The 14,538-nt window shown below is 55.6% G+C and overlaps 1 protein-coding gene across 1 annotated transcript; it reads left to right on the forward strand.

Annotated features, from left to right (window-relative positions):
* The first annotated feature begins 1,125 nt into the window (after positions 1–1,125).
* On the forward strand, positions 1,126–13,033 carry VSIG10L2 (V-set and immunoglobulin domain containing 10 like 2). Its single transcript, XM_062198460.1, is given in 12 exon segments — positions 1,126–1,207; positions 3,338–3,688; positions 3,922–4,197; positions 6,965–7,240; positions 7,784–8,032; positions 8,694–8,954; positions 10,193–10,483; positions 11,206–11,496; positions 12,195–12,317; positions 12,611–12,635; positions 12,740–12,792; positions 12,936–13,033. Coding segments are annotated over 12 exon segments (2,376 nt in total).
* The last annotated feature ends 1,505 nt before the right edge of the window (positions 13,034–14,538 follow it).

The raw sequence follows: 14,538 nt of genomic DNA on the forward strand, positions 1-14,538 counted from the left end.
GAGGGAACGGAACTCAAGACTCTGAGAAGGGAAGAGGGGGTGGGAAGGTGGGGTCTTAGCAGTAGATTGGACAAGGGTGGGGCAGAGTCTGCCCATACAGCCACTGTTCTGGGGCAGGTGAGAGGCCAGAGGGCCAGGGTGCATCCCCAGTCCAGGAGTCTTCCTGGCATCTGGCTCTGACTGGTCCTGTCCTAGCTGAGCCAGGATGAACCTGACACCAGACATCAGATCCCCTTTCTCAGTGGGGTCCAGTTCACCTTCCCCTCCACTAACCCTGACACCAGAGGATGGAAAAATCTGACCGCATCTCAGGCTGTCACTCAAAGTCAGCTAGAGCAGCAGGATATGCTGAGAGAAGGCGGGGCAGGGAGACGAGGTGGGGCTGGGTGGTACAAGCATCAGAGCACCCTGGAAGGCAGGAAAACTGGGCTTCATCCCAGCTCCAGGGGCCAGACAAACCTACATAGGACCCTGCAGTGTGCCAACCACCTGCTGGGCACCATATACATGTATGTGTGTATGTATGTGATGAATTATATCAAACATATATGTATGTGCAGATTATATCAAATATGTGTAAAGTGCGTACAGAAATAAATGTACTGCAATCCTTACTCAAGTTAAGAAATAGAATATTACCAGCACCCACAGGGCCTCCATATGCTAACTTGCATTTTGTCATTTGTTCTGCTTTGTCCCACAAAATGTGAGGCCAACACAAGAGGGGGGGCAAAGGGCATTGAAAGGTGTGTGGGGACCCCAGACCCTTGTGGTCAATACTCCTCTGCTGGGGAGGTGGCTGGCTTGATCAGGTTGGAGGCCTCTTTCAAGTCTATGTCCAATGGCTTTCTCATCTACAAGATCACTCAAGTGACAGCGCAGGGAGCTCCCAGTCCCAGCCAGGCTCTGCTCCTCATCAGTTCTGCATTATGGATAGAGTGAATCACCCGGTAAATAATTCACCAGTAACTGGGGCAGGGAGGGTAACAGGAGACCAGGGGTAGAGGTATCCGAAGGGCCGAGGTTGGCAACCTGAGCCAGACCCCCTTGCCCCCAAGGCTGGGGAGAAGGGGGCCTGGAGTCAGGTGGGAGCCTCAGGTGGGCAGCTGCCCGAGAGATGGGGACATGATGGGCCAGAGGGCCAGGCACAGATCGTCCAGCCTCGTGCTGCTGATGTACCTCTGCCTCCTGCATCCGGGGGCCTCGGGTGAGTGAGACTCAGAATCCCGCACCAGGTAGCCCATCCTTTCCTCACACCCCAGCTTTTCTCCTGTTTCTTCCTTGGAGAATCCTCCCTGTGCACCTGCACAGCCATTCAGTGAAGTCCCTTCACGTCACTTACCTGCTAGATGTTTACTAGCATACTCCAAGAGACCACGGTGTGCCCGGTGAGTGACAGCGCCGTGCGTTACGTTTAGAAACCAGGGTGATCCCGAGGGCCATCGCCAGCTTGAAAGCTTAGCTTCGACACAGTCAGATCTGGGCTGCAGGAAGTTCCCTGGTTTTGAGGGGCTGAGAACGGTTGGGAGACCTTCTCAGTTTTCCAGGTGGGGCCACAATGAAGTCTGTGGGGTTGGAAATAATTTGCTTTGGTGTTAATTTTCTTCTGGAGCAATGGAACACGCGAATTTTGCCTTTGATCTCTTCCCAACTCCATGAGTGTCTTCTCTCTCTAGAGCCGCTACTGGCAGAGGGAACAGCTCAGTCTGAGAGGTGGACAGGGCTCCAATCCCAGCTCCACTCCTGTGTGGTTTTGGGCAAAGGGACTTGGTTTCTCAGTCTTGTGGGACGCTGTTAACAACCTCACAGGGTTGTTAGGATGAAGGCCAGTAGGTCCAGCATGGGAGGGGGCCTGCACAAAGGTGGCATTTGGGAAAGGAAGTTGGTGTGAATCACTCGTGTGTCTGGGCTGTCTTTTCAGGCGTTTATTTTCATGCAACTGTGCTGAGGCTCTCGCCACTTCCTGGTGTGCAGGTCCACTCTGGCCACCCAGAGCCAGCCAGGGAATGTGGGACCTGGGCTGAGCCTGGGTTGAGGACTGGGCCCTGAGTAGAAGGAATACCTACCTATTCAGTGACGGACTCCATGGGGACTGTTTAATATCTGAACCCTGAAAGATGGAGAGCAGGAATGGGACAGTGCCCTTGCCCCTGCGACCCTGAAACCTGGCACTCTGTGGCTGGCTGACGAATGAGTGAATGCTGGCTGGGCTGGTGCAGTCTGCTGCTGTTTCTTGCTGGAACGAGTTTGGAGCAACGGGGCTCTGACTCCAAAATCCTCCTGGAACCCCCATGCAGGGTCCTCCAGACCCTGAAATGCCAGTGGCCGGGTAGATCTCACTGGGCTGATGAACAGACTGACCCTGGGGCACTTGTTACAAATACAGATTTGGGGCAGGCATTTAGTCTCATGGTTAAGACATTGGTTGGGCTGGCGCTGTGGCTCACTTGGTTAATCCTCCGCCTGCTGCGCCGGCATCCCATATAGGCGCCGGGTTCTAGTCCCGGTTGCTCCTCTTCCAGTCCAGCTCTCTGCTGTGGCCTGGGAGGGCAGTGGAGGATGGCCCAAGTGCTTGGGCCCTGCACCCACACAGGAGACCAGGAAGAAGAACCTGGATCCTGGCTTTGGATTAGTGTAGCTCTGGCCGTAGTGGCCATTTGGGGGGTGAACAAATGGAAGGAAGACCTTTCTCTCTGTCTCCCTCTCTCTCACTGTCTAACTCTGTCAAAAAAAAGACACTGGTTAACACGTCCGTGTCCCATAGAGGAGTACTTAGGTTCAATTCCCGGCTCTGCTCCTGATTCCAACTTCCTGCTACTGCAGACCCCGAGAAGCAGCAGGTGATGGGCCAAGTTCCTGCCACCCACATAGGAAAGAGATTGAGCTCCTGGCTCTCACTTTGGCCTGGCCTAGACCTGGCCACTGCAGGACTGTGAACTCTCTCTCTTTCTCTCTCTCTCTCTCTCTCTCTCTCTCTTTATCTCTCTATCTCTATGTATGTGTGTACCTTGCAAATAATACGATTTTTTAAATTTTCAAAAACACGGATTTCTAGAGGAGAGGTCTCTGACTCGGCAGTTTTGGGTGAGGCCCATGAGTTTCCAAATATCCTGATGCCCCTCCAGGAGCGGGGCCTCTTTTCCTGACAGCCCCGCCTTCCGTGCATCCAAACAGGAAACCCCACCGCTCCCTCAGAATCCCCCTCGGCCCAGGCCCACCGGCTCCGGAAGTGCTTGTGCTGTCTCTGGGACCTGCCGGTCCGCCTGCACATGGGAGAACTAACTGCTCAGCAGGAAAACCCAGAGCAGCCAGACGTTCCACGCTCCTCTCTCCGCAGGTCAGCCCCAGCCGAGCCCCGGAGCCCCTGCACAGCAGGCCGTGACCGTCCAGGGAGTGCGGGGCAGTTCCGTGGAGCTGGCCTGTGGCCCCGGGCCTACCCCCGTGATGGTCCTCTGGAGCTTCACCCCGCTGGGCTCCCCGGTCCCCCAGCCTGTGGCTCTCACCAACGGAGTGGTGTCCACGGTGGAGGCTGCAGCCTCGGCTCTGGGCTCCGTGAGCCTGCGGAACGGCAGCCTCGTGCTGGAGGAGCTCCGGGAGGGTGCCCGCGGCCACTTCCTGTGCCAGGCCCTGCACGCAGCGAACGGCCAGCTCCACGCCGCCTACTCCTACCTCTCGCTGGCGGTGCTGGGTGAGACGCCCACCCAGGGTGGCAGCGGGCTGTGTCTGCTTCTCTCTGCGTGTGCTGCTTCCCATTCTCTCTGCATGTGCTGGGCTGGGTCCTAAAGAGCAGCCCCCTCCCAGGGAGTGAGGAGACCTGGGATTGGGAGGAAGGGCTGTTCGGGGCAGGGTGGGCAGACAAGCCCCCAGCCAGTATGGCCTGCGTCTGCACTGTCAAACCCAGGTTCTCTCCCTCCCTGGCAGTGCCTGTCTCCAAGCCTCAGGTGCGGCTAAGTGACCCATCCCCAGTGGAGGGCACCTCCGTGGTGGCCACCTGTGCAGTGCGGGAGGGGACAGGACCTGTGATCTTTGCCTGGCAACATCAGGCACCCCGAGGCCCTAGGAAGGTCCTGGTGGAAGTCGTGGAGCCACTTCTCCGGTTGGACCCAGTCAACCGGACACACCTGGGCTGGTTCGTGTGCAGCGCCCACAACACAGTCAACAGGCTGAGCAGTCCCGGAGCCTTCCTGGATGTCATCTGTGAGTGAGCTGGGACGCATCGGGGCAGACACCCAAATCCCCAGCCCTCCAAGGCGACAGACACAGGGTGCCGTACCCATTGGTGTCAAATATAAGTCTGGTATCAGAGTTTTTTAATCCCTGTAAGGGCAAGAACCCCTTCTTCCAGGGAAATGTGCATACATTATTATTCATGATTTTACCCATGGTTTTGAGGTAATTCAGAAAGCCTGCCCCTTGGGTTGAGTCCCGAGGCTCTAAGTGACCAACTGGACCCCAGGGGATAGAGATGGGGATCCCACTGGGAAAAGAGGACAGCAAATTCGTTCGAAGGCTGAAGCTGAGAGCCAGAGCTAGAAATCAGAAGCCCTGGGGAGAAGATGGAGATTAGAATGGCTCAAGTTTGTTGTCCAAAGTGGTAGCCACTCTCATGTCTTCAGGCACTTGATATGTGGCTGATCCAAATTGAGATGAGCGCACTTACTTTTTTTTTAAAAGCTTTTATTTAATGAATGCATTTTTCATAGGTACAACTTTAGGAATATAGTGGTTCTTCCCCCCATACCTGCCCTCCCACCCCCACTCCTGTCCTACCTCCTACTCTCTCTTCCATCCCATTCTTCATTGTGGTTCATTTTTAGTTTAACTTTATATACAGAGAACCAACTCTGCGCTAAGTAAAGATTTCAACAGTTTGTACACACACACACACACACACATACCCCATATAAAGTACAGTTTGAGAACAAGTTTTGCAGTTAATTCTCATAGCACAACTCATTAAGGACAGAGATCCTACATGGGGAGTAAGTGCACAGTGACTTCTGTTGTTCATTTAACAATTAACACTCTTATTTATGACGTCCGTGATCACCCGAGGCTCTTGCCATGAGCTGCCAAGGCTATGGAAGCCTTTTGTGACCACAGACTCCATCGGTATTTGGACAAAGCTATAAGCAAAGTGGAAGTTCTCTCCTCCCTTCAGAGAAAAGTACCTCCTTCTTTGATGACCACTTCTTTCCACTGGGGTCTCACTCACAGAGATCCTTTGGAGCACATTTACTTTGAGGACTTAGTCTGAAATAAAGAATGTAAAATAGCTCATCACTAACATTAATGTTGGTTATCTATTGAAAATAATATTCTGAAAAAATGGTTGATCAAATAAAATCTACAGTAATGCCCCCCTTTTCAACAGGGAGTATGTCCCAGGACCCACCCCAGTGGATGCCTGAAACCATGAATAGTACTAAACTTTAGTATTGTTTTTCCTAGATCTCCTACCTTTGGTAGAGCTTAATCTATAAGCCAGGCACATTAGAAATTAACAACAATGACTTTGAGACCATTATTAAGCTAAATAAGGGTTACTTGAACACAAGCATTGCAATACCTTGACAGTTGATCTGATAATGCAGATGGTTACTAAGTGACTGATGGGCAGGTGGCACACACAGCATGGATCCACTGCACAAAGCAGTAAGTCACACGGGGGACTGCCGTGAGATTTCTTCCCACTACTCAGAACAGCATGCAATTTAGATCTATGAATTGTTTATTTCAGAGATTTTCCATTTAATGATTTTGGACTTCAGTTGACTGTTGATAACTGAAATGGTAGAAAGCTTTCTTTATGACATATTCTCTCTCTCTCTCTCTCTCTCTCTCTCTCTCTCTCCTTCTCTCCCTCTCTCTCTCTCCCCCCCTCCAACCTCCCCTCTCTCTTTCTCCTTTCTTTTCCTTCCTTCTTTTTTGCTTCATTGGGTTTGGTCATTTTTACTTTTTAGGATTTAGCTACTAGGAATTTCACATGTGGCCCATATCCATCGCTTCTCCAGAGCCCTTAGGGAGAAAGGACTCACGGTGCCCTGTCTTATCCCCACAGTGGTAGCTTGTGGGAACTGTAAACTGAGAACCGGGGAGGAGCCCGATGAGCTGGAGTTCTTGGCAAAGAGGCAGAAGGCAGGCAGGGAATCCAGTCCCGTCTGGTGCTCTGGGAGTGCTTCAGAGCTTGGAACACAAGGCAGGGCTTGGTCGGGACCCAGGGAAGTGCCAGGGGCTGGCTGCTGGCTGATACCCAAGATGCTTCTTTTTTTTTTTTTTTTGACAGGCAGAGTGGACAGTGAGAGAGAGAGACAGAGAAAGGTGTTCCTTTGCCATTGGTTCACCCTCCAATGGCCGCCGCGGCCAGTGCGCTGCGGCCAGCGCACCGTGCTGATCCGATGCCAGGAGCCAGGTGCTTCTCCTGGTCTCCCATGGGGTGCAGGGCCCAAGCACTTGGGCCATCCTCCACTGCACTCCCTGGCCACAGCAGAGAGCTGGCCTGGAAGAGGGGCAACTGGGACAGAATCCGGTGCCCCGACCGGGACTAGAACCCGGTGTGCTGGTGCCGCAAGGCAGAGGATTAGTCTATTGAGCCATGGCACCGGCCCCAAGATGCTTCTTCCATCTGTGGTCTAAGGTGGCCCATTGTCCCAGTTCCAGGCTCAACTGAAAGAAGTGGTAGGGAGACCACCTCTCTCCATAAACTCTCGGGCAATCCCTACCTCAGCCCAAGCCAGCAATCCCTCAGGGAAGCCCTGAGTCACAGCTCACCTCTGAGCCCCAGAGGGCGGAATGTCCACCTCCATGGGCCCTGACCACGCTGCCCTGCACTGTGCCTGTGGCCCCTGCACTGAGTGCCCAGCGTGCCACATGCTCCTGAGATAGACGAGTAAGTCAGAGATGATCATACAGGTAGGGAAGGAATGAGGGCGGGAGGTATGACGGGCCTTGCCTTGCCCTCCAGATGGTCCGGACAAGCCCGTGATCACTGTGGAACCCCTGGGACTCACTGAGGAAGGATTTTGGGCCAGTGAGAGGGAGGAGGTGACCCTGAGCTGCTTGGCCGCATCCAACCCTCCCAGTCGTTATGTGTGGCTCCATGAGGACACTCAGGTCCACAGTGGGCCCACATACGTCATTGCCACTGCCAGCCGCACCCACACAGGCCTATACACCTGCCTGGCCCACAACAGCCACCTGGACACCCGCACCCAGACCACTGTCCAGCTCACCGTCTACTGTGAGTGTGTGGGTGGGGAACCGCCATGGCTCTCTGCTCTGGCAGACCCCACCAGCCTGGGAAGAGTGGAGAAGGAGTTGGGCTGGGGGCATCTGGAGAATCCAGTGGAGCTGCTGGGCACAGGGAGACACTAGGCAAGGCAAAGAGAAAGGGAAGCCTCTGACCCTCCCAGCCCCTCCCACCGTGATTCTTCCCATGGCCCTGGGGACTGAACTGAGGCACAGAGAAGGGTGGAGGGATGGCCATGAGGCTAGGTGACCAGGGGCAAAGGAGAAGCAGAGATAGGGCCTTTCATGGGGGCTCTGGGATTCTTTGAGAATGCCAAACTCCTGCCCACCCCTAAATCCTGCCCCTTAATCTGACAGCTTAGCCTTTGCCTCCCCAGCTCCTCAGAGGGACTCACCTACCCTACTCTCACCATCCACTATCCCTTCCTTTCCTATGCTTTGACATCCAAGGCCTCCAGGATCCCACCTGGGGCAGGGATGAAGGGTCCTGGGCATGGAGCCTGCCCCAGCCCTCCTCACCCACTTTCCTACCCAGATCCCCCAGAGGGGCAGCCCTCCTGTGCCGTGCGCCCCTCCCCCAGGGCTGTGACTTTGCCCTGCACCTGGCCTGGAGGGTTTCCGCCGGCCCAACTGCAGTGGGAAGGGCCCCAGGGGACTGGTCCGACTGCCCCCAGCAACGTCACCTGGAGCCTTGCAACTGCCCAGCTCCCCAACGGCAGCATCTTCACCTGCACCGGTCAGCACCCAGCCCTGGCATTGCCGGCCGTCTGCAGGATCACGCTCTGTGAGTGCTCACACACAATGGCCAGAGTGTGCGTCAGGGTCAGGGGAGACCCAGAGGGGCTTGGGGTGGAACTCCAGACCACAGGCTCTAAGATATATCAAGGAGCAAAGAGGTGGGCGGCACCCAGCTCTTGGCTCCTACCCCCCGCTTCTCCATCCACACTACACTTTGTCCTGCTCAGCGTGCACTTGGAGCCCTGGCACACCTCACTGTCTCCCAACCTCTGTGATCAGCCGGCTCCATCAACCAGACACTCTGCTCCTCCTGCCCATGTTGGTGTGAAATGTGCCTTCGGCATTCTCTCTGCCAAGTGTGCCCTGTCTGCTCTCTGCCCGGGGAAACTCGCACCAGTCAGCCAGGACAGAGCTTAAATATCTTCCTGTCTGCAATGACCTCTTCCCTAATGCCCCCAGAGTCCGTCTTTCTATGTTCTAGCACTCATCAAACTATATAGCAATTGGTTGCTTGGCGTGTGTCCCTCCATTTCCCTCCCAGGCACATGGTCAATCTCCCATGAATGACGAATGAGTGAAGAGATGAGTGACAGAGTGATGGAGGAATGAGTGAATCAAGGAGTCAGTGAGTAAAGGAGTGGGGTGAGTGGGCTTGGCAAGCCTCTCCTCCTCCCGTAGGGCTGTGCTGAGCCATCGACCCTTTCCAGGGGAACCTCTCTGGAGCCCCACCTGCTGGACCACGGCCTCGCTGGAAGACCAGTTCATCATGCTGAGCTGCAGGTGGCCTGGAGGTGAGCCCCCTGCCGTGCTGGGCTAGCTTGACGGACAACAGCAGCCTCTGGGCAGCAACAGCTCTTCGCTGGCCATCCACCTTCTGCAGGCCCAGGGCAATCTAGCCGGCAGGGAGTTCACCTGCCGGGGCACTCACCCACTCAGGAGCCCAGACCCCTACTGCCAGCTCCAACTAGGTGAGTAGCTGGTTCCTGGGGGCTGGGGCTGCAGGTGAGGCAGCCCTGTGGAGCCAGGATGAGGGGCTCTGGAGGACAGCAGGGCTGGAATGGAAGCTGAGTGAGACGGGGAGAGACTGATTCTTTGCCTCCTAGGAACTCAAGTTATTTTGATCCATAAACTGGGAGGGTTTGGTCTAGGTCAGTGGTGTGTAATAAAAACCCACCACAGACCAAGATTTAGAAGAAACACATGAAACATTTTAACCTAATATACCCAGTATGTTATTATTCTCAATATGTAAAAATTAAAAATTATTAATGAGATAAATTATCTAACATTCTTATTTTTATCCCGTCTTCCAAAACTTGGTGTTTGTATTTACCACACATTTCAACATGGACCGGCCACATATCAAGTCACACGTGCCTGGAGGCTGTGGTGTTGGGCAGTACTGGTATTGGTCTAGATGGTGTGGGATGCTGATTAGGTTCCTCATTTACATCAATTTGCATAAGGGAGGGGCCTGATTGTGTGCGTGGCTTGTGGTGATGTTTCACGTGTCAGATTTCTACCTCTCTCCTATTTGTTTTTGGTCCGCTTCCTCTTATATTTTCATTTGGTCTTGTCAGTCTATTTACTGACAACTCAAGGAACAAGAGTGAATATATTGTAGTAAAATATGTGAGAGAAGCAAATGGAGGAGTCATCTCATACAACAGCTCTCACAAAATGCTTTATCCCTGGCTCTGCCAAGGTTGTGACCAGCACGATTTCAGGGCCCTAAGGAGGTCCTCAAGCCAATATATTTCTTTCCCTATTACTCAGTCTTAGGAACGGAAATTCCATGGTAGGAGATTCATTGACACCTGAGAGTCTGGCTCTTTAATAAGAATCCATAAAACTCGAGCACCTGCTACAGACCCAGCACTGTGCCCCAAGCCTGCAGGAGGTGGCGCGGGCCGTTAGGGGGAAGGAGGCTGGTGCCAGGTGCTGGGAGTGGGGGTGATTCATGCAGAGATGAGTAAGGCAAGGCCCCTGCCTGCAGGAGTGAGGCTGGTGGGGGCAGGAGGGACCCTGGAAGAACACCGTTGTCATCGGCAACCCCTGGAGTGGACTGACAGGAGCACAGAATGGGAGCTTGACAAGCAGGCAGATTAATCAACAGCCCCTGTCTCCCCTCCCCTCTGGGTACTGTGCCGTCCCCCACCAGCCAGAGATAGCACTTGTTCCAGCCTCCCCCTCTTTGTCCCTGCAGAAGCCCCACAGCTGGCAGTGGCTGAGCCCCGCGTGTCGGTGTTGGAGGGGGGAGAGGCCACGCTGGCCTGTGTCCTGCAGCGTGGCACACCACCCGCCCAACTCCTCTGGCTGGGACCCCAGCTGCGGCAGGTGGAACAGGGCGTGTCTGGATTCACACTGTACCCCGAGGGTGCCTGGCTGCGCCTCCACATCCAAGATGCTGACCCAGCATGCCACAAGGGTACCTACCAATGTGTGGCCAGCAACGCTGTGGGCAGCCACCATCGCAGCGTGCGGCTGGAGGTCCTGAGTGAGTGAGGGGCAGTGTGTGTAGGGGGCAGCGGGGCTGGGAGGTCAGAGCTCTTCCTTGGCTGTCAGCCTTCTTCCAGAAAAGGCTCAGAAACTCCCTGCTACACAATGTGTACCCTTGAGCTCCCCTGGACATAGGCAGGCCCCAGCTCTGTGAGGCTGACTCCGATGCACTCTGGAAAACAGGCACACAAAATGCAGTGCCATCCAACAATCTTCTTTTTAAGTTTTATTTTATTTATTTGAAAGCATTACAGACAGAGGTAGAGACAGAGAGAGAGAGGTCTTCCATCCACTGGTTCACTCCCCAGAAGGCCCCAATGGCCGGAGCCGTGCCAATCCGAAGCCAGGAGCCAGGAGCTTCTTCCAGGTCTCCCATGTGGGTGCAGGGGCCCAAGGACTTGGGCCATCTTCTACTGCTTTCCCAGGCCATAGCAGAGAGCTGGATTGGAAGAGGAGCAGCCGGGTCTCGAACCATTGCCCATATGGGATGCCGGCACTGCAGGCCAGGGCTTTAACCCGCTGCACCACAGAGCCAGCCACCCGACAATCTTCTTTTCTTCACTTCATAGATGAGGAAACAGAGCAGCCAGACCCACCTAGGTCTACAAACCATAACCTGCTCACAGCAGTACTCTTCCCCCAGGCCCCAGCCAGGGTGCACAACCGCGAGGGCTGAAGGCACACATGCACTTACTGTGCGTGTCCCCACGGTCTCCCCAGGATATCCAGCTCCTCCCAACGTCACCATCAGCCGCCTGACCTACGCGCGGCACCGCAGAGAGGTGCAGCTGCAGTGGGTGCTGGAGGGCTCCGGGAACCTGACGGGCTTCCTGGTGCAGCGGAGGGCCAGCGTCCCCGGCACCACCGCCTGGGAGACGGCAGCCAGCGACATCGAGCCTGAGAGCAGGGGCCGGCGGCTGGGAGGCTTGGACCCCGGAGTCCTCTATGCCTTCCGCATCCTGGCTCTGAACCACCGCACGGCTGGGCTGCCCTCCCCGGTGAAGACACCAGGTGCTGGTGCTGGCGCCAGGGAGGGACCGGCCTTGCTCCAGAGAACTGAGCCTTGGTTCTCCCTCCTCCTCCTCCCCTTCCTCCTGCTCTTCCTTCTCTCCCCCCTTTGTCCTCCCCTTCCCCTTCCTCCTCTCCTCTCCCCCTCCAGGACACCCTTCTCATTGAATTCCCCCCGCCTAACTGCCCTTTCCCTTCCTTCTCTGGGGATGGAGGTTGCTGCAGAAGCCACAAGCCTAGGACCGTGTGATTCTCCTGAGAATTCTACCTAATCCATCCTGTGGGAATCCCAGCGCAGCATGGATCCGAAGAAATAGGGAAGGAGGGGAGATGGGATGCTGGTGGCCAAACAAGAGCAGCAGCCCCACTCTGTGCCTCAGTCTCACTTCCTGGGGTGCAGGTGGGCTCCCAGGGGCTCACCTCTCCATCCTGGGGATTCCTTACTATATGAGGCACTCCCCTTCTGCCCCAACCTGCTAAGTTGTCTAACCTCCTGCCTTCGGGGCCGGAAGTAGTGGATTTGGTTGGGGACGCCAACCATCAGGAAGCCAGAGCAGCCCCTTCTTAGGGGGAGATCTGACCTCCAGACTGTGGGTTCCACACAAGAGCTGCAGGGGGAACTGGCTGAGCAGGGCACCGCCTCCTACTGTCAGAGCTCATTGGCGGCTCTGACCCAAGCATTCCACACTCCCCCCTCCTAGCGGACCCCCCCTTCAGCGCCTATCCTGCCGTGCTGGCTGCAGCAGGCACAGGAGTGGTGGTGGCAACTGTGGCCTGTCTACTGCTGTTCCAGTATGCTGCCCGGCACCCAGAGACTTTCCCCTGTGAGTGGGAATCTGCAGGGAGGGGCCAGTAGCTCCACAGGGGGGCTGGATTGAGACCTAGCCAAAGAATCCAGGCTCTTCCTTAATCATGACTGCCTCCCCAGGGTTGGGTGCTGCCCTCTGGGGCCCCAATCCTCAACCTTGGGCATCTGGGGCCATCCTTTTGGGACTCCTGAGATGGAGTCCAGAGCCCATCAGGAAGTGGGGGTGAGGGGTGGGGGGTGGGGAGTCTTTCTCCCAGGATCTACACAGGTTGGTGGAGTAACTGCTCCCTCTTCTTTTTATTCCAACAGGCCTTGGTCAGTGGCTTGCTCCCATGTGAGTGTGTAACCTCATTCTGGGATCAGGACTTTGCTTTAATTAGGAAGGAAGGCTCCGGAAGTGCAGGTGCTACTGACTTTACTCTCCCACTTCATCCTCAGGGAGCAAAGAGGCCAGCAGAGAGGCTCAAGGGGAGGCACCGAGGCATGGGCAGGTAAGCAGGATTTCACCCCAAAGGTGACTCAGGTACAGGGAGCCCAGGGCTGGGTTCCATACATGATGCCCCGTGTCTCCTGTCCTTGGAGAACAATCTGGGGTATCCCCATGGCGCCTCTCTCTTCTCAGCCCACATTGTAGGCACTGAAGCAGCAGCCACCACCCCAAGTTCAGATCCTGCACAAGAATCCACCGAGGCGCCCGTCAATGTCACCATCACGGTGACAGCAACACCATGAGGCCCACCGAGGAAGGTGCACAGGCTCAGCGAGGGCAGATGGGAGGCGGGAAGATCCCTTCTGTCAGACCTGGGTCTTAAAACCACGGCATCTAAGACAGCAACCACCCCTTCTTCCCTTAATACCGGGGCTTTACAAGTACTGCGCAGCCCAGCTGCCCTTACATGGCTAGGTTGCAAGAGAAGCCCTGGCCCATGTAGAAGGCAGAGCTGGCGGGAGGAGGCAGACACACACCTGGAGCAAAGTCTCGCCGGGCGTGTGAGGGCAAGGGAAAGTGACCGGACTGGCAGCTGTCTCTGGTGCCACGGGAGGGTGACAGCCAGCTGCTGCCAAGGACTGTGGGTAGGGCGATTCCTAAATAAATCATGCCTGCTGTTTGCACTGGTACAGGGCTCTCTGAATCGTGGCTCACACGGGTGGACTGTGGGGTCCTAGGACATGCACTTGGGAAGCAGGGACGTGTGGTGGGCTGTTTCCTGCATTCAGCTGCAGCTTAGAAAGCTCCGGGACTCCAGAGGCCTGGGCCGGCAATCCCCAGAGCACGGGGATTACGGCGCAGCCGCCCTGCCCGCCTCCAGGCCTGGGGCAGCTGGCTGTGGAGGACCAGGGCTGCTCCAAAGTCACACTCTCCTCGCTGCCAGCGTGACTCACTGGCTCCAAGCGTGTGCGTGCGCCTGAAATCTGGGGGAAGCACAAACAAAGCCTTGTTCAGCTGACTGCGGAGTCAGGCCCGGGAGCGGCCTCCGCAGGGGACGCAGATGAGACGCGACGGCAAGGGGGCCAAGGCAGCATCTGCCAGCAGCAAGGGAAAGGCACGCCTGGAAGGGGACGGAAAACCGAGACACCGGAGGAGCCGCTTAGGTTCTCACAGATTCAGACTTTATTAGAAAACGGGACTTAGCGTCCCTCCAGGCCCTCAGGACTGCGGCCAAGGTTTCAGGCAAAGTTTTAGTAAGATACGGGTAATCAAATCCACAAGGGCGTAAGAGGCTGGCTGTTGGCCGCCTGGTCAGAGAAACCTGGAGGCTTCGGTTTGTTCTTTGTGCTCTTTGAGGACAAACAAAGCTGCTTCTTTTAAGAAGGTTGGACTGCTCCCCTGGAATTCAGAGATGTTATCGCAGACTAGCGGTAAAAATAGAGGAATGCTGAGGAAATACCCAGCCTCCTTCTCCTGCTTCTCTCACTCAACTCCTCTCTTCCTTCCAAAGAAATGCTAAGCTCCCCATGGGGACCCATCTGGAGACAGCTTCCCAGCCTCCCTATCCAGTGCTTGCCCAAGGTCCTCCTTCATAGCTTTATCTCTGCAGTCAGAACAGCAGGGCTTCACCCGCTGGGCTCCTGGGTGTACACTGGGGACCTTCACAACAGGGGCGGAGTTTCAAAGTGAGACACGCCCCACCCCCACCCAATCACAAACTCAGCAGGTTGTGAACAAACAGGGAGTATCTGACGATCCCATCTTACAGGGCTACTCTACATGAAAGCAGCATTCTCTTTTAATATAA

The sequence above is a fragment of the Lepus europaeus genome, chromosome 7 (assembly GCF_033115175.1).
Source record: "Lepus europaeus isolate LE1 chromosome 7, mLepTim1.pri, whole genome shotgun sequence".
In the NCBI taxonomy this organism is placed as follows: Eukaryota; Metazoa; Chordata; class Mammalia; order Lagomorpha; family Leporidae; genus Lepus; species Lepus europaeus.